This window comes from Xyrauchen texanus, chromosome 50 (genome assembly GCF_025860055.1).
Source record: "Xyrauchen texanus isolate HMW12.3.18 chromosome 50, RBS_HiC_50CHRs, whole genome shotgun sequence".
NCBI lineage: Eukaryota > Metazoa > Chordata > Actinopteri > Cypriniformes > Catostomidae > Xyrauchen > Xyrauchen texanus.
In genome coordinates this window covers 22507761-22527760 of record NC_068325.1, presented here as the reverse complement: position 1 = coordinate 22527760, position 20000 = coordinate 22507761, and the positions used below count along the sequence as shown (strand labels likewise).

Below are 20000 nucleotides of genomic sequence, written 5' to 3'. Positions count from 1 at the left end.
TCTTCAGCAGAAGCATATACCATCGATGGACTTAAAGCAGCTCACGATAGGTCTGTCTTTAAATGTTTACAAGTTATCGTGAAAATCGGTTTTAATGGGATTTTTACTGCTGTGGTCTATAATGGAGCTTCTCAACAGCGCCCCAGTGCTTTCAGTCGCTAGAGACATTTAATGTGTGTTTATATATATTTAGTTGTTGAGAGTAACTCCAGAAGTGTTTGTTGTTAGTTGCAGAAAGACTACACGACTAGTTTACTCGCTCATTTCCCTCTATCCTGACTGTCTTGTGTTTCCATTCTGTGGTTCAGATCTATCGAGTCTCTTCCTGACAATCAAAAGTATCGTCAGCTGCAGCGCGAGCTCTCTCAGGTTCTGACCCAGCGTCAGATCTACATTGACTAGGGTCAGAGGTACAGGCCTGTGTGTGTTTGACCTCACCGCATCTCTCTCGACGAACACTAACCGCATGCGTGTGCTTTCTGGGTGCAGCTCATGAATATTAATGAGTTTGTTTTGGGAATGAGTTGAATGTTTAACAATGGTTGTAGGTTTGAATCCTGCATCCATGAACTATAACCTTTGCAGTAAACCAGTGTTAGCAAATGTTTTATAAACGCACAGAGACACTGGCCAGGTCAGCGTTAACATTATATTAAATAGTACTTTCCTTTTTCGCACAAAGTGATCGCTATAAGACTATAAACTTTATATTTACATTTCATTCCGTGACGCTTGTGTAAATAACAAATATGGTATCCGAGGAAGACTTCACCATTTTATTCTCCGTTGCTTCGCTTTATACTCCAGAGTTGTTGCTGTGTTTGCTTTCTTAACTTTCTATCGGGACCTGCAGTGGAATTGCGCTGCAATAGTGGGGTTTCCCTCTTATGTAAAACTCTGGGATTCCCCCGGTGCATATACAGTACATGAACATGAGGGAGTGTGTGTAGATGTGTATCGTTTAGAGTGTATGTGTATGTGCTGCTCTCACTGACTTGACATCTTGTGATGTTTGATATCTGGTCTGTTCACGCACATACGCACTCCTCAAAAACCTGTTAGAACGGCGATTCTGTGTTTACATGGTCACGTGAAGCTGCGTTCTCCGGGAGAATCCCGGGTGTGTTAAACTGCTTTCTCTTAATCCCCGTTCTCATTTACATGATGTTTCAGAACGCCTCTTTATGCAAAAACTCTGAAATAAACTGTTTTCTTAAGTGCATGTAAACGGGGTCACTGTTATTATACTTCGATTATTTGCGAGTTTTCACTGCAAAACAACACAAACAACTTTGCAAATGGCATTACAATTTTTGAGAGAACTTCTGCAAAGTCAGTCGTTTTTGGCCGCAGTAATCTAGAATAAGTGGGGTGAAGTCCTGGCTGGAATGATTCATTAAGAGAAACTATTTAAAGCAGAATTGTCACTTTTGCAGTGTTAAAATACTTCTAACTCAGATTAATATGCAACTATAATGAAGCCACTTCTAGGTTAATTTTCTTGAAAACCGTAAACATTCATAACGTTACTCAACCAATGCCGTGAGTTGGGGGCGGGACTATCTGACTGCGTATTCAGAAAGCTGTTTTGCAGTTCCATTCACTGGCACTATTGTTGCTGAAATTACACATTTCGACTTTCAGTATCTTTTGAGGGTAGAGTCACATGGGGCAACCAAATTGGCCCGGTTGCTAGGGAGGGTAGAGTCACATGGGGCAACCAAATTTGCCCGGTTGCTAGGGAGGGTAGAGTCACATGGGGCAACCAAATTTGCCCGGTTGCTAGGGAGGGTAGAGTCACATGGGGCAACCAAATTGGCCCGGTTGCTAGGGAGGGTAGAGTCACATGGGGCAACCAAATTGGGCCGGTTGCTAGGGAGGGTAGAGTCACATGGGGCAACCAAATTGGCCCGGTTGCTAGGGAGGTTAGAGTCACATGGGGTAACCAAATTGGCCCGGTTGCTAGGGAGGGTAGAGTCACATGGGGTAACCAAATTGGCCCGGTTGCTAGGGAGGGTAGAGTCACATGGGGTAACCAAATTGGCCCGGTTGCTAGGGAGGTTAGAGTCACATGGGGTAACCAAATTGGCCCGGTTGCTAGGGAGGTTAGAGTCACATGGGGTAACCAGATTGTGCCGGTTGCTAGGGAGGGTAGAGTCACATGGGGTAACCAAATTGGCCCGGTTGCTAGGGAGGGTAGAGTCACATGGGGTAACCAAATTGGCCCGGTTGCTAGGGAGGGTAGAGTCACATGGGGTAACCAAATTGGCCCGGTTGCTAGGGAGGTTAGAGTCACATGGGGTAACCAAATTGGCCCGGTTGCTAGGGAGGTTAGAGTCACATGGGGTAACCAGATTGTGCCGGTTGCTAGGGAGGGTAGAGTCACATGGGGTAACCAAATTGGCCCGGTTGCTAGGGAGGGTAGAGTCACATGGGGTAACCAAATTGGCCCGGTTGCTAGGGAGGGTAGAGTCACATGGGGAAACCAAATTGGGCCGGTTGCTAGGGAGGGTAGAGTCACATGGGGTAACCAAATTGGCCCGGTTGCTAGGGAGGTTAGAGTCACATGGGGTAACCAGATTGTGCCGGTTGCTAGGGAGGGTAGAGTCACATGGTGCAACCAAATTGGCCCGGTTGCTAGGGAGGCTAGAGTCACATGGGGTAACCAAATTGGCCCGGTTGCTAGGGAGGGTAGAGTCACATGGTGCAACCAAATTGGCCCGGTTGCTAGGGAGGGTAGAGTCACATGGGGTAACCTCCTCGTGGTGGTGATTAGTGGTTCTCTCAATGGGGCGTGTGGTGAGTTGTGTGTGGATCGTGGAGAGTAGCATGAGTCTCCACATGCTGTGAGTCTCCGCGGTGTCATGCACAACGAGTCACGTGATCAGAGGTGCGGATTGAGGTGAGTAATCGCGCCACCACGAGGACCAACTAAGTAGTGAGAATTGGGTGTTCCAACATTGGGAGAGTAAATGGTTTATTGTAATCATTGTGATCTTCACAAAGCTGCTCAATTACTACAAACCATCTCTGTTTCTATGGTCAGTGACAGAAAACGTCAATAAATGAGTGAATGCTGTACACGCTTCCTCTCATCTCACTGTTCTGGTGTTTTTCAGGAGCGTTCAGACGCTGGCGGATAAATCGAAGCAGGATGCCCTGAAGAACGATCTGATGATTGCGCTTAGCCAACGCAAACAGCAAAGCTAGAGACCACACCTTCCTGTCTCACTCTCTCTCTGTCTCACTCGCTCTCTGTCTGTCTGTCTCACTCTCTCTGTCTCTCCACCTCACGTCTGTCTGTCCATCAAAGGAAAAGGAGAAAAGGCAACGCTTTTAGTTTTTGTATTTTCAGCTGAAGTTTCGATGCACCTGTCTGTCTCTCCGGTCTGTAATCATGTAGTATTAAGACAGTGCAGGCTTGTTTCTGTCTGATTGCTCATCACCGTGGGGGCGGAGCTTCTCTCTCGCCACCTGAAGATGACGTTTTATAAGTAGTTTCACCCCCAAAACACGAGGAGTCCCAGAGAGGCGGGTTAGATATATAAATATATATAAATATACACATGTATGTATTATGAACATTAATATTATTCTTGCTGTTAATATTAAACTCTGCTTGTGTCAACACAGGTGTGTGTGTGTGTGTGTGTGTGTGTGTGTGTAAGCAGAAACATATTCCTCTCACTCCATCTGGGAGAGTCAGACTGTTTCGTTGTTTTCTTTGGGGTGGATTATAATTTGTCAAGTTTTACTTTTGTTTTTGTAACGCTTACGGTTTGTTGTAGAAGGGCCTCCAGCAACAATAAAAACATGAAAACTGTAATTGTGTGCTTCTGCATGTGTTTAAAGGTTTTGTTGGTTAATGTTCATAGATGCTGTTCCTGATAAATACACACTCAATATTAATGATAAACGGTCCACAGTTATTCATACAAGTATCTGTTTCTGGTGTATCCACCAGAGAGAGAGAGAGAGTGTGTGTGTGTGAGAGAGAGAGTGTGTGTGTGAGCGAGAGAGAGAGTGTGTGTGTGTGTGTGTGAGAGAGAGAGAGAGAGTGTGTGTGTGTGTGTGAGAGAGAGAGAGTGTGTGAGTGAGTGAGAGTGTGTGTGTTTGTGTGTGTGTGTGAGTGAGTGAGAGAGAGTGTGTGTGTGTGTGTGTGTGTGTGTGAGAGAGAGAGAGTGTGTGAGTGAGTGAGAGAGAGTGTGTGTGTTTGTGTGTGAGTGAGAGAGAGAGAGAGTGTGTGTGTGAGAGAGAGAGTGAGTGAGAGAGAGAGAGTGTGTGTGTGTGTGTGTGTGTGAGTGAGTGAGAGAGAGAGTGTGTGTGTGAGCGAGAGAGAGAGTGTGTGTGTGTGTGTGTGTGAGAGAGAGAGAGAGAGTGTGTGTGTGTGTGTGTGAGAGAGAGAGTGTGTGATTGATTGAGAGTGTGTTTGTGTGTGTGTGAGTGAGTGAGAGAGAGTGTGTGTGTGTGTGTGTGAATAAGTCCTAAACAATAATAGGACTAATGACGTTTTTGAGATGTATTCCCGATCTGGCACAAATCATAACTTTTATAAAAACTGTTGATACTCTTCAGCGTTTGGCACGACAATCCAGATATGTGTTGACCGTTCAACTAGTCAAATGTTTTAAAATGAACATTTAAATAATTTTTAATCACATAAAACACACGTATAGATCAATCTAACCAATCAGAGCGTTTCATTGACATGTCTGCTGTGTACACATGAACAGTTTGTGACTCATATAAAATCACATATGGGCTGGATTTGTTTTCACATGGAAAATCTCTGAAGTAAAGCTACAACTTTCTGTTTTTAATATCTCATCGTTTTATTTTTGATATTTAAGGCGATCTGTTGCAGGGGTCGAACTGGTGTTATAATGTTGATGATTTCTCTCTGACCGTAAGATATGACGCGATGTGCTGTTTCCTGTCAGGTTCTGTCTGACCTGTAGCGCCCCCTGTCTGACAGAAGGCTGAACTGCAGCCACAGTCTCTCAGTGTGACGCCCGTCTTCTGCTCCAGTTTCACACCTTTAGCGGCTGTTTTCTCTCTCAGACTCTCAATTCGTCTCTGAGCATCCAGAGTGAGATCATGACTTTGGCCAAGATTATATCTGTAAGCTGCAAAAGACACAGAAAATGACAAATCACTCTTTTATTCTCGGCCAAAGTACATCTTTAAATCTGTGCTCTGCTCACCTTCAGATTAAATGAATATTTTAGTAATTAGTTTGTGTTCCTTCGCAATAAAGTTACCGTAGTTTTACAAAAATAACCATATTTTAACCAAAACTATATTAACCACCAAACAACATGTTTACTTACTTTTCATAGCTACTACAATATTACTATTGTAAAACTGGTTTCCGTCAAAAAATAAATACATAAATGTAAATAATAATAAAAACGCATGTTTTTAACTATGATTACTACAGTATATTGGTATTATTTATTATAAAATTACATTTATCATTAGTAAATGCATAAAGTATAATTTAACAAACAAACAAAAAAATATTTTTTACAGTATATTTTCATCTTTGTTAATGCTAGTTAATTAAAAACATATTGTTTATGTTAAGAAATGTACCATAAACATTACATTATTAAACCTATTTTAAACTGTTACCACAATATTACTATAGCAAAACCATGATACCAACAAAATTATTACTTTTACTACAAGATTTGTTTTGATATTAAAGAGGGAAAAAAGCGGGACTTTACATTTCTCCACTTCCTGTAGTATCGGCAGCGTTTCCGCCTCCATCATGGAAATGACCGGCAGCGCCACCTGCAGGATTCACAGAGAATGAACTTGCGGAATGTTGTTATTCCATGTTAATAATAAAGTGATGATAATAGTGTCTGACTGTGGCTCTGAGCTGGCGTTCATGCAGGTGCAGTTGTCGTCTGTATTCGGCATCTTCAGTGTGAAGTCGAGCGTGATGTTCTCTGCAGTGAGCGAACTTCCATTTATTGACCATCTGACCGGCGGACCACACGGAGAACTGACCAGCACCTGATCAGACAAACTGATCCATAATCCATATTCACATATTTCATTACATGATAATAATGATATGACACTGACCTTGATGTTTAGAGGATTCCTATACAGAGATATTAAAGGAATGATCTTGGTTATCGAATGTAATATTGTGATAGAAACATGTTGTAAAATAAAGCCGTGTACCTTCACATCAACATCAACTCCTGCAGACTTCCCGTGATCCTCCTTTAGAGAGGACTTCTGAGCTGCTCTTGAGTCCAAACACACACGACTGTTACTGCTGCCATTCACCAGCATTATATTGAGAAACCTTCAACAGTCATTCAGTTTGACTTACTTTCCAAAATCCTGCTGCTCTGATGGAGTCGCCATATAAAATATAATACACCTGACACGCACACACACACACACACACACACACACACGCGCGCGCGCACACACGCACACACACACACACACACACACGAATACATGTAATGTAAATACACATTTTTACCAACAATTGTCCATTATGTCATGTGATCTCTGTTTAAGGATTTTAAGAATCATTTAGAAGATTAGTTGCACTCTCAATGACCCAAACCATAACTTGAAATTATACAATTTAAATTCCCTGACATTTCCAGGTTTTCCATGTCCATATAGTTGGAACTCTACAGAACTTTGAAGCACGAGTTATCGGGAGATTTGAAGTGCTTTAGGAATATAAACTCACGGTCAGGGAAGTTTCTGGTGATCTGAGGCATAATTCATTCATTATGGAAGATTAACTTTAACACTAAAAGCTTGAGGAGATCTACCAGATTCACACAAGAAAACAAGACTTGATTTAATCAATTACAACACGTATCATTTTAGATATATTTCCCCATGAATAATAGCTAAAATCGCACATTTAAGGGAAAATAGTTACATAACTTTTCACTTAAAGGTGCTGTAAGCAATATTAGCCGTTCTGGCCCTTTAATGAGACTGAACTGCTGAATAAGACACGCCCCCTTGCGTCTCAACGGCGTTGTCAAACACAACAGAACAAAATGGCGTCCTCAGCTGACATGCATCAGAATATGACGTTTAATCTGAATGATCCGCTTCAACTATTACACAGAACATGCAATGGATTTCCCTCGCAATAGTTTTCGTTCCCTCGCAATAGTTTGCGTTCCCTCGCTATATTTTTCGTTCCCTCGCTATATTTTTCGTTCCCTCGCAATACGTTTTGAGTTCCATCGCAATACGTTTTGAGTTCCCTCGCAATAAATGTACTTGGTTTTACAAAAAGAACCCAATTTTAACCTTGATATTCAAGTACTAATACAGAAACTATGGTAAAATAAAAATCATAAATACTATGGTATTTGTAGTAAAACTATAGTAACCACAAGATGCACTTGTACTTTGAATTTAACCTGAATGATCCGCTTCAACTATTACACAGAACGTGCAAAATGATTGACAGATCGAAAGCGCATCAGAGTCTCCCTTATTTCAGTGATTTATTTTAGGGAGAAGGAACATTTGGGAATACCATTACATAAACATTTTTATTAAAAAAACTATGTGTGAGCGAATGATTGACAAAGATTATGTGAAACTCAAGTGTTGTATTTATGTAATTCATAGCAGTTCAGAATCTAAAATTCGATACTTCTGGTCATTCTAACTGATCTAAACAAGTTATTGATTAATTTAGTCGTGCTCACCTCAGAAATCAGGAATAGTGAAGCGCTAGCAGTCTATCAAAATATAAAAACTTATTCTGTTATTATTTATTTAAACTGACTTCAACATCTCATTAGGTGAACAAAAAACGTAATATGTAATTAAGTACAAAAAACACCGGAAGACTAAAGCTCCTACATCACAAGTGATTTTACACATTCATGTTTTCTGGAAAGACGTTTCGTCAGCGGGACGATCCAAAAACACAAACGGCACGTCTATCCCTCACAGCCGCGAGTAATACCCGCCAGTCAGAGGGGGCGCTGCTGTCAATAAAGAACGACATTATCGTTATGAACCAGCAAGCGCCATCTTTAATGAACGAGCCGGAAACTTTTCACTCATTAAGATGTTGTTATGGTCGATAGGCCTAACTCTTGAGGTAAATGAGTTTTACAGATTTAACTCTGTAAAAACTCATTTTAATGTAATAAAGTTACACTAAACAATATGTTCTTAGAAAACGTTCAATGTTAAAAACTGTTTTAAATAACGTTGCTGCACGTGACCTGCTTTTAAACGGAGTAAAAAACTGGAATTAAGAATACAAGCACATTTACAAACACAAAACACAAGGATATACCCTCACCTGACACTCTTGGGTCAATGTTTTGTTTTGATGAAATTGAAAAATGCTTGACAACAAAAGTTTCTGACATCATCGCCAGAATTCTCCTCCTATAATCTCAAACCAAATATTAGCAAATACATTTTTTGCACACAAAATAAATTCAATAAATTCAGTCCAGCGGTCCAAAATATTTTATTAAAAAAAAAGAAAAAGTAAATCACAAGATAACTAAACCAGTTTAAACACCATTTAAAAATGAACGTTTCAATTAATCTACAACACACAATTCAAGGACTAGTAAAATCGGTCACGTCTAGAGGAGCTCTATGAGAAGCAGCAGAACTTGTTCGCTTTAGTAAATGTGGCGTGCATGATCATGTTTGTTCACGGTTGCTCAAAGAAACATCTGTCTGTTTTTTCTACATGCGAAATAGGTGCTTTTTCACTACAGGTGCGTGTGCGCTTCAGTTTGAGTCTTCGAGGTTTGCACTCTTTTGGTCGGAGTTGTCACACAGACGGTCCATGATGCGCTGCAGACTGGGCTGTACGATCCCGAGCAGGGGCCGCTGGGAAGGGTCGCCGTTCCAGCATGCTTCCATGAGCTGCCAGCATTCCTCGTCGAACGTTGGCAAACGCTCCGGCCGCGAGCCTGAAACACACAAACGCCAATAAAATGAGTGAGCGAGAACATTCCAGTTACTGCAGAACGAGAGCGGATGTTCGTACCTTTCTTGACGTTGGTCCACAGATGGTCTTTACTGGAACATTTCTCAAACGCTTCTGGAAGTTTGACAGATCCGGTGCAGAGATACCAGAAGAGAATCCCGAAGGCGTACACGTCCACAGAGTTATCGTACTTTCCTGAAGACACACACAGTGTTATTGTGGACACACACACACTCTTGTGCTGTTTGACTGGTTCTGGTTCTGACCTGTAAACAGTTCTGGTGCCATGTGAATGGGAGTGCCCACTATACTGCCCGACATCATGGCCTCGGGTTTGCAGAAGCCCAGATCGGTGATTTTGGCCCGGTTCTGTTTGTCCAGCTACACAAGACAAACACTGTGTTACAGAAGGTTTTCTTTCAAGACAGACAGACCGTGGACGAGTGTTCCTCACCAGAACGTTCTTGAGTTTGATGTCTCGGTGCAGGAGACCCTGACCGTGCAGGAACCGGATTCCCTCCACCACGTCCAGAGCGATCTGTAACCTCTCCTTCAGACAGAGCCCGGCCTGAGGGAGATGTCATCATCATCATCATCATCATCATCATCATCAGATAGAGTTGGACAGAGACAGACAGCGTTGCTGTCGTACCTTCAGTCCGGTGTAGAGGTCTCGATGTAACCGCTCCATGATCAACAGAACTGCGATACTGGAGCCGCCGGCATAAGAGTGATCAATAACTGACCCGTGAAGATTCACCAGCCGCTCGTGTTTGGGCAGAGACCTGACACAGACAACACACACACACACACACACACACACACACACACACACAACACAACACAACACACAAACAGACAGACACAGAGACACACAGACACAGAGACACACAGACACACAGACACAGAGACACAGAGACACAGAGACAGACAGAAACAAACACACACACACACACAGACACACAGAGAGACACAGACACACAGACACAGAGACAGACACAGAGACAGACACAGAGAGACACACAACACAACACACAAACAGACACACACAGACAGACACATAGACATACAGAGACAAACACACACACAGACAAAGACAGACACAACACACAGACAGATACACACAGACACAGAGAGACACACAGACACACACAGAGACACACACACAGAGACACACAGAGACACACAGACACAGAGACAGACACATAGACACACACAGACAGACACACACAGACACAGAGAGACACAGACACAGAGACAGACACATAGACACACACAGACAGACACACACAGACACAGAGAGACACAGACACAGAGAGACAGACACACACAGACACAGAGACACAGACACAGAGAGACACAGATACAGAGAGACACAGACACACAGAGAGACACACACAGAGACACAGAGACAGACACATAGACACAGAGACAGACAGAGACAAACACACACACAGACAGAGACACAGACACAGAGAGACACAGACACAGAGACACACAGACACAGAGACACACAGACACAGAGACACACAGACACAGAGAGACACATACAGAGAGACACACAGACACAGAGAGACACAGAGAGACACACAGAGACACACAGACACAGACACAGAGAGACACACAGACACACAGAGACACACACAGAGACAGACACACAGAGACACAGAGACACAGAGAGACACACAGAGAGACACAGAGAGACACACACAGAGAGACACAGAGACACAGACACAGAGAGACACAGACACACAGAGAGACACAGACACACAGAGAGACACAGACACACAGAGAGACACACACACACAGAGAGACACACACACACAGAGAGACACAGACACACAGAGAGACACAGACACACAGAGAGACACACACACACAGAGAGACACAGACACACAGAGAGACACAGACACACAGAGAGACACACACACAGAGAGACACACACAGAGACACAGACACACAGAGAGACACAGAGACACACAGACACAGAGACACACAGACACAGAGAGACAGACACAGAGACACACAGACACAGAGAGACACAGACACACAGAGACACAGACACACAGAGACACACAGAGAGACACACACAGACACAGAGAGACACACAGACACACAGAGAGACACACACAGAGACACACAGACAGAGACACAGAGACAGACACATAGACAGACAGAGACAAACACACACACAGACAGAGACACAGACACAGAGACACACAGACACAGAGAGACACAGAGAGACACACAGACACAGAGAGACACAGAGAGACACACAGACACAGAGAGACAGACAGAGAGACACAGACACACACAGACACAGAGACACACAGAGAGACACACACAGACACAGAGAGACAGACACAGACACAGAGAGACACACAGAGAGACACACACAGACACACAGAGACACACAGAGACACACACAGACACACAGAGAGACACACAGAGAGACACAGACACACACAGAGAGACACAGACAGACACAGACACACAGAGACACACAGAGAGACACAGACACACACAGACACAGAGAGACACAGACACACACACACAGACACACACAGAGACACACAGACACAGACACACAGAGAGACACACACAGACACAGAGAGACAGACACAGACACACAGAGAGACACACAGAGAGACACACAGAGAGACACACAGAGAGACACACACAGGGACACACAGAGAGACACACAGAGAGACACACACAGACACAGAGAGACAGACACAGACACACAGAGACACACAGAGAGACACACACACACACACAGACACAGAGACACAGAGAGACACACACACACAGACACAGAGAGACAGACACAGACACACAGAGAGAGACACACACACAGACACAGAGACACACAGACACAGAGAGAGACACAGATAATAATAATTGTTTTATAATATTGTAAAATTATCATATATATTAAATTCAAATAAAATTTAAATATTCAATTAAAATAAATTAACATTGTTTTACATTCTAAAATAAATGTAAATAAAATTCAATTTAAATATTCAATAATATAAATATTTAAATAAATGTCATTACTGTAATGCATAATAATAATCTAATCTTATATTCCAGCTGGTTTGTATAATATAACATTAGATATGACTGAATGAGCATGTGTGTTTGTGGACACATTATACACGTCAGGTTACCGTGTGTAGTGAAACTCCAGCGCCAGGTCGTTCCAGTGTTTGTCATCAGGAGGAACCACAGATTTGAGCGCACAGGGGTGATGACCGCCCCAATTATCACACAGATACACCACCCCATACTGCCCTCGCCCCAGCTCACGGCCCAGCTTCGGCTTCCCTGAACACACACAGAGAAACATTCAATATGTTTTCATAAATGTAAATATTATTTTAATAATTATAATTATATACAGCTGTCAATCAATGAAAATGGTTAAATGAATGAATTCCATTAATCCATATCTGCATGATTAATTGAGTGATATAATGATTAACTGTTATTGATCATGTGTGTTACCGTGCAGCAGGATATCTCGGAGCGATCGGCTCTCCAGTGACAGGCGGGCGAGTCGTGGGGCGTGATCTTTCCTCACCCGCAGCCACAGATCTTCAGTGCGCTCCAAACGACCCGTGTGCCCCTCCTCCAGCTGCGCACACACACACACACACACACACACACCGGGTTTATGGGGATGTTGTGCTCACTACAGCACACTTTAGCTGAACACACACACACACACACACACACACACACACACACACACACACAGGGTTTATGGGGATGTTGTGCTCACTACAGCACACTTTAGCTGAACACACACACACACACACACACACACACACACACAGGGTTTATGGGGATGTTGTGCTCACTACAGCACACTTCAGCTGATACCTGTCTGAGCGAGGCGGCGAACGCTTCATGTGAGCTGTTGAGGCGTGTTCTGAACTGGGAACAGATGCTCTTGGACAGTTTAGCGGCGCTGAGACTCTCGATGGCGTCCTGAGCCACTTTACGCTTCCACTCCGGAGTGATGGAGGGAGGATTCACCCACGATATCCTGTGAATGATCTACAGAGATTTACACCATCAGTTAAAGTCGGACTAAAACTCTAATACTCATGTTCAGTGTGTGTGACCGCACCTGTTTAATCTGTTCCCAGAACATCCATGTGACAGAAGAACCCGACTGAAACGTCACCTCCACATGATACGCAGCGTTCAGAATCTGACACACATATGTAGTGTTAATCACCAGATATCTGTGCGTGTGCATTTATGTATATGTGTGTGTGTGCGCGTGTGCATTTATGTATATGTGTGTGTGTGTGGCGTGTGCATTTATGTATATGTGTGTGTGTGTGTGTGCGCGTGTGCATTTATGTATATGTGTGCGTGTGCGTGTGCGTGAGTGTGTGTGTGTGCGTGAGTGTGCGAATGTGTGTGTTTGTATGCGTGCATGTGTGTGTGCGTATGTGTGTGCGTGCGTATGTGTGCGTGTATGCGAGTGTGTATATGCGTGTGTGTGCGTGCGTGCGTGAGAGTGCGTGCGTGTGTGAGAGTGCGTGCGTGAGAGTGCGTGAGTGAGAGTGCGTGAGTGAGTGTGCGTGCGTGCGTGTGCGTGCGTGCGTGAAAGTGCGTGCGCGAGAGTGCGTGAGTGAGTGTGCGTGCGTGCGTGTGCGTGCGTGCGTGAAAGTGCGTGCGCGAGTGTGTGTGCGCGTGCGTGAGAGTGCGTGCTTGTGTGAGAGTGCGTGCGTGCGTGCGTGTGTGCGTGAGTGTGTGTGCGTGCGTGAGTGTGTGTGCGTGCGTGTGAGAGTGCGTGCGTGAGTGTGTGTGCGCGTGCGTGAGAGTGCATGCGTGTGTGTGTGTGTGTGAGAGTGCGTGCATGAGTGCGTGCGTGAGAGTGCATGCGTGTGTGTGTGTGTGAGAGTGCGTGCATGAGTGCGTGCGTGCGTGTGAGAGTGCGTGTGAGAGTGCGTGCGTGTGTGAGAGTGCGTGCGTGAGAGTGCGTGCGTGAGAGTGCGTGCGTGAGAGTGCGTGCGTGAGAGTGCGTGTGTGTGTGTGCGTGCGTGTGTGTGTGAGAGTGCGTGCGTGCGTGTGTGCGTGAGAGTGCGTGCGTGCGTGTGTGTGAGAGTGCGTGTGTGTGAGAGTGCGTGCGTGCGTGCGTGCGTGCGTGCGTGCGCGTGCGTGAGAGTGCGTGTGTGTGTGTGCGTGCGTGTGTGTGTGAGAGTGCGTGCGTGCGTGTGTGAGAGTGCGTGCGCGTGCGTGAGAGTGCGTGCGTGTGTGTGTGAGAGTGCGTGCATGAGTGCGTGTGAGAGTGCGTGTGAGAGTGCGTGCGTGTGTGAGAGTGCGTGCGTGAGAGTGCGTGCGTGAGAGTGCGTGCGTGAGAGTGCGTGTGTGTGTGTGCGTGCGTGTGTGTGAGAGTGCGTGCGTGCGTGTGTGCGTGAGAGTGCGTGCGTGCGTGTGTGTGAGAGTGCGTGTGTGTGAGAGTGCGTGCGTGCGTGCGTGCGTGCGTGCGTGCGTGAGAGTGCGTGTGTGTGTGTGCGTGCGTGTGTGTGTGAGAGTGCGTGCGTGCGTGTGTGAGAGTGCGTGCGCGTGCGTGAGAGTGCGTGCGTGTGTGTGTGAGAGTGCGTGCGTGAGAGTGCGTGCGTGTGAGAGTGCGTGCGTGTGTGTGCGAGAGTGCGTGCGTGAGAGTGCGTGCGTGTGTGTGTGCGTGTGTGTGCGTGCGCGTGCGTGCGCGTGCGTATTCGAGAGTGCGTGCGTGAGAGTGCGTGCGTGTGCGTGCGTGCGAGTGCGTGCGTGAGTGTGCGTGCGTATTCGAGAGTGCGTGCATGAGAGTGCGTGCGTGTGCGTGCGTGCGAGTGTGTGCGTGAGTGTGCGTGCGTGCGTGAGTGTGTGTGCGTGAGTGAGAGTGCGTGCGTGCGTGAGTGTGTGTGTGAGAGTGCGTGCGTGAGTGTGTGTGTGAGTGTGTGTGAGTGTGCGTGCGTGAGTGTGTGTGCGTGAGTGTGCGTGCGTGTGTGTGTGAGTGTGCGTGCGTGCGTGTGCGTGTGAGAGTGCGTGCGTGAGTGTGCGTGTGAGAGTGCGTGCGTGAGTGTGTGTGTGAGAGTGCGTGCGTGAGTGTGTGTGTGAGAGTGCGTGTGTGAGTGTGCGTGCGTGCGTGCGTGAGAGTGCGTGCGTGAGTGTGTGTGTGAGTGTGCGTGCGTGTGTGTGTGTGTGTGTGCGTGCGTGTGTGAGAGTGCGTGTGTGAGTGTGCGTGTGAGAGTGCGTGCGTGAGTGTGTGTGTGAGAGTGCGTGTGTGAGTGTGCGTGTGAGAGTGCGTGCGTGAGTGCGTGTGTGAGTGTGCGTGTGTGAGTGTGCGTGCGTGCGTGCGTGAGAGTGCGTGCGTGAGTGTGTGTGTGTGAGTGTGCGTGCGTGTGTGTGTGTGTGTGTGTGAGTGTGCGTGTGAGAGTGCGTGCGTGCGTGAGAGTGCGTGCGTGAGAGTGCGTGCGTGAGAGTGCGTGCGTGCGTGCGAGTGCGTGCGTGAGTGTGTGTGCGCGTGAGTGTGTGTGCGCGTGAGTGTGTGTGCGTGCGTGAGTGTGCGCGTGAGTGTGTGCGCGTGTGTGAGTGCGTGCGTGTGAGAGTGCGTGCGTGCGTGAGAGTGCGTGCGTGCGTGCGTGCGAGTGCGTGCGTGAGTGTGTGTGCGCGTGAGTGTGTGTGCGCGTGAGTGTGTGAGAGTGCGTGCGTGAGTGCGTGTGTGAGAGCGCGTGTGTGAGTGTGCGTGCGTGCGTGCGTGAGAGTGCGTGCGAGTGCGTGTGTGAGAGTGCGTGCGTGCGTGCGAGTGCGTGAGTGTGTGTGCGCGTGTGTGCGCGCAAGTGTGTGAGAGCGTGCGTGCGTGCGCGTGCGTGTGAGAGTGCGTGCGTGCGTGAGAGTGCGTGCGTGAGTGTGTGTGTGTGAGTGTGTGAGAGTGCGTGCGTGCGTGAGAGTGCGTGCGTGAGTGTGTGTGTGTGAGTGTGTGAGAGTGCGTGCGTGAGTGTGTGTGTGAGAGTGCGTGCGTGAGTGTGTGTGTGAGTGTGTGTGTGCGTGTGAGAGTGCGTGCGTGCGTGAGAGTGCGTGTGTGAGAGTGCGTGCGTGAGTGTGTGTGTGAGAGTGCGTGCGTGAGTGTGTGTGTGAGAGTGCGTGCGTGAGTGTGTGTGTGAGAGTGCGTGCGTGAGTGTGTGTGTGAGTGTGTGTGAGTGTGTGTGCGTGCGTGAGAGTGCGTGTGTGTGAGTGTGTGTGCGTGCGTGAGAGTGCGTGTGTGAGAGTGCGTGCGTGAGTGTGTGTGTGAGAGTGCGTGCGTGAGTGTGTGTGTGTGTGTGTGTGTGAGTGAGAGTGCGTGCGTGAGAGTGCGTGCGTGAGTGCGTGCGTGAGTGTGTGCGTGAGTGTGTGTGAGTGTGTGTGCGTGCGTGAGAGTGCGTGTGTGAGTGTGTGTGTGTGTGTGTGCGTGCGTGAGAGTGCGTGTGTGAGAGTGCGTGCGTGAGTGTGTGTGTGAGAGTGCGTGCGTGAGTGTGTGTGTGTGTGTGTGTGTGTGAGTGAGAGTGCGTGCGTGAGAGTGCGTGTGTGAGAGTGCGTGCGTGAGTGCGTGCGTGAGTGTGTGTGCGTGCGCGTGAGTGTGTGTGCGTGCGCGTGAGTGTGTGTGCGTGCGCGTGAGTGCGTGCGTGTGTGAGTGCGCGCGTGAGTGTGTGCTTGTGTGTGTGCGTGCGTGAGTGTGTGCGTGTGTGAGTGCGTGCGTGCGTGTGTGTGCGTGTGAGAGTGCGTGCGTGAGCGTGCGTGAGCGTGCGTGCGTGAGAGTGCGTGCGTGAGTGTGCGTGCGAGAGTGTGCGTGCGTGAGAGTGCGTGCGTGAGTGAGTGTGTGAGAGTGCGTGCGTGAGTGAGTGTGTGTGCGAGAGTGCGTGCGTGAGAGAGTGTGTGTGTGCGTGCGCGTGAGTGTGTGTGCGTGTGCGTGAGTGTGTGTGCGTGTGTGAGTGCGTGCGTGAGTGTGTGTGTGTGCGTGCGCGTGAGTGTGTGTGCGTGTGTGAGTGCGTGCGTGAGTGAGTGTGTGTGCGAGCGCGTGAGTGTGTGTGCGTGTGCGTGTGTGAGTGCGTGCGTGAGTGAGTGTGTGTGCGTGCGCGTGAGTGTGTGCGTGAGTGTGTGAGTGTGTGTGCGTGCGCGTGAGTGTGTGCGTGAGTGTGTGTGCGTGTGTGAGTGCGTGCGTGAGTGTGTGCTTGTGTGTGAGTGTGTGCGTGTGTGAGTGCGTGCGTGAGTGTGTGTGCGTGTGTGAGAGTGCGTGCGTGAGAGTGCGTGCGTGAGAGTGCGTGCGGCGTGAGTGTGTGTGCGTGCGTGTGAGTGTGTGTGCGTGTGTGTGTGAGTGCGTGTGCGTGTGTGTGTGAGTGCGTGTGCGTGTGTGTGTGTGTGCGTGTGTGTGTGAGTGCGTGTGCGTGTGTGTGTGTGCGTGCGCGTGCGTGTGCGTGTGTGTGAGTGCGTGCGTGAGTGTGTGTGCGTGCGCGTGAGTGTGTGTGCGTGTGTGTGAGTGTGTGTGCGTGTGTTTGTGTTACCTGTTTGAGGTGGTTGGACGTGACGTTGTGTACACAAGACTCTGAGGTGGATTTCTCCAGACTGGCGAGACATCTCTCCAGCGTTCCCACGAAACTCTCTCGCAGTATATTCACTGAACTGGTGAGTTTATTAGCCACGGCCTGATTGAGTCCGTTCACAATCAGGTCCTGAATCTGATTAATACACACCTTGATGTCTTTAGAAGTCACCGGATCACCGTTAGACGACATGATGATATCTGTAAACACAGAGAGATAAAGAGAGGGAGAGAGAAAGTGAGATAGAGGGAAAGAGAGAGAGATGAGTCTGGACGACAGCTGACTAATACGAAACTAAGATTCACTTTTTTTGACATTTGAAGTCTTTAAAGTCTTTGCGTTATAGGAGAGCTATAGGATGCTCCCTTGCTCCCTATTTAGTGCATGACTTAACCTCCAGTGTGCTGTCTGTCTGCACTGGTCTCAGAACAGTTATAGAGAGCTATAGGATGCTCCCTTGCTCCCTATTTAGTGCATGACTTAACCTCCAGTGTGCTGTCTGTCTGCACTGGTCTCAGAACAGTTATAGAGAGCTATAGGATGCGCACTTGCTCCCTATTTAGTGCATGACTTAACCTCCAGTGTGCTGTCTGTCTGCACTGGTCTCAGAACAGTTATAGAGAGCTATAGGATGCGCACTTGCTCCCTATTTAGTGCATGACTTAACCTCCAGTTTGCTGTCTGTCTGCACTGGTCTCAGAACAGTTATAGAGAGCTATAGGATGCTCCCTTACTCCCTATTTAGTGCATGACTTAACCTCCAGTGTGCTGTCTGTCTGCACTGGTCTCAGAACAGTTATAGGAGAGCTATAGGATGCTCCCTTGCTCCCTATTTAGTGCATGACTGAACCTCCAGTGTGCTGTCTGTCTGCACTGGTCTCAGAACAGTTATAGGAGAGTTATAGGATGCTCCCTTGCTCCCTATTTAGTGTCTGACTTAACCTCCAGTGTGCTGCCTGTCTGCACTGGTCTCAGAACAGTTATAGGAGAGTTATAGGATGCTCCCTTGCTCCCTATTTAGTGTCTGACTTAACCTCCAGTGTGCTGCCTGTCTGCACTGGTCTCAGAACAGTTATAGGAGAGCTATAGGATGCTCCCTTGCTCCCTATTTAGTGCATGACTTAACCTCCAGTGTGCTGCCTGTCTGCACTGGTCTCAGAACAGTTATAGGAGAGCTATAGGATGCTCCCTTGCTCCCTATTTAGTGCATGACTTAACCTCCAGTGTGCTGTCTGTCTGCACTGGTCTCAGAACAGTTATAGGAGAGTTATAGGATGCTCCCTTGCTCCCTATTTAGTGCATGACTGAACCTCCAGTGTACATAACAACATTAAAAGCACTTAACTGCTATCATGTGACTTTAGAAGACTTGGAATATAGTGCACGAGTCGTACAGACTCATTTCATCATCTTCAGTTTTATGGTCATCCCTGAAACACCGGTTTGTGTTCCACAGAAGAGCTTTCCAGTGAACTATGCCTTCAAGTCAATGTGAATCATGTGATGCAACGTGACACTAGATTAAGTTATCTCCCACACACTTTGACCTCTGACCTGTGAACTGTAGATTAGCGGCGTCCTCCAGCAGTTGCTCCTTCATGCTGCTCAGAGTCTTGATGATCATCTCCTTCATCTCCTCTTGTTTGCGGTTGGCGATGGCCATGAGAGAGCTGAAGAGCTCGCCCTCTTTCTCACGGGTGTACTCCAGACGGCGAGGCGTTATCTGAAGATCTCGCTGCATGTCAAACGCCTGAAGGAAAACATCTCCATTTATATAACAGAGCAGTAATGAACGGCAGCATGTAAACGTATAGTTCAGATGCATGTAGCATGCACAATACAACGCCACAGTTTGTGACACGCTAGTCGTTTGTGTTGTAGGTGAAGACACACAGTGTGTTAGTGTCACCTGGTTGATGAAGAAATCCAGAGAGCTGCAGTGAACGTCGTTCAGCATGTTTGCGGCCTCCACCTGCTGATTCTGCAACACGAGTCGCGTGAACGGCACCAGCACGCGGTGCAGACGCTCCAGACTCTCTCCCAGACTGCTCTGCATCTTGCCGGATCCGCCAGGCGTCTGCGCAGGCGCTCCACACGCGCAAGGTCCTGCCAAAGTGTTGATGAGCTTCAGAGACACGAGCTGTTTGTACAGCGCACTGCGCTCTCGCTCGCGGTCACTGCCGCGGGTCGGTTCTGGGGACGCGGATTCTGCCAGGCCGCTCGGGATCCGTATGAAGCAGACGGGGAACGACAGCATCTCACGCACGTTCTGGATATCGCTCACCTGCTGCGGACTCAACACGTCTTTGTTGACGGCGTAGAGGACTATGGGAAGGATTCCGCGTTTGCGGTCAACCAGCGCGCCGTCGACACTCTGCACATTACGACACGGAAGAACCATGATCTTCACCTCCTAAACACACATATGAAACCGATGACAT

General features: G+C 47.6%; 2 protein-coding genes across 3 annotated transcripts in view; one reads left to right on the top strand and one right to left on the bottom strand.

The window, feature by feature from the left end:
• LOC127641117 (F-actin-capping protein subunit beta isoforms 1 and 2) overlaps positions 1 to 3826 on the top strand; it is a 16830-nt gene extending 13004 nt beyond the window's left edge. The window contains exons 9-10 of one of the 2 annotated variants that reach the window (XM_052123892.1): positions 309 to 410; positions 3120 to 3826. In XM_052123892.1, the coding sequence (XP_051979852.1) occupies positions 309 to 402 (94 nt within the window). In that variant the 3' untranslated portion in view covers positions 403 to 410; positions 3120 to 3826. The remainder of the gene's footprint in view (positions 1 to 308; positions 411 to 3119) is intronic. The other variant, XM_052123893.1, reaches the window with a different exon arrangement.
• A 4639-nt stretch (positions 3827 to 8465) lies between these two features.
• The window catches only part of LOC127641396 (dual serine/threonine and tyrosine protein kinase-like), a 27396-nt gene continuing 15861 nt past the window's right edge, over positions 8466 to 20000 (bottom strand). The window contains exons 3-14 of the mRNA XM_052124380.1: positions 19469 to 19972; positions 19114 to 19309; positions 17521 to 17759; positions 13116 to 13199; positions 12866 to 13042; positions 12488 to 12617; positions 12151 to 12307; positions 9630 to 9762; positions 9432 to 9545; positions 9244 to 9358; positions 9038 to 9172; positions 8466 to 8960 (exon numbers count right to left, since the gene is read on the bottom strand). Coding sequence (XP_051980340.1) covers positions 8776 to 8960; positions 9038 to 9172; positions 9244 to 9358; positions 9432 to 9545; positions 9630 to 9762; positions 12151 to 12307; positions 12488 to 12617; positions 12866 to 13042; positions 13116 to 13199; positions 17521 to 17759; positions 19114 to 19309; positions 19469 to 19972 — 2169 coding nt within the window. The 3' untranslated portion in view covers positions 8466 to 8775. The remainder of the gene's footprint in view (positions 8961 to 9037; positions 9173 to 9243; positions 9359 to 9431; positions 9546 to 9629; positions 9763 to 12150; positions 12308 to 12487; positions 12618 to 12865; positions 13043 to 13115; positions 13200 to 17520; positions 17760 to 19113; positions 19310 to 19468; positions 19973 to 20000) is intronic.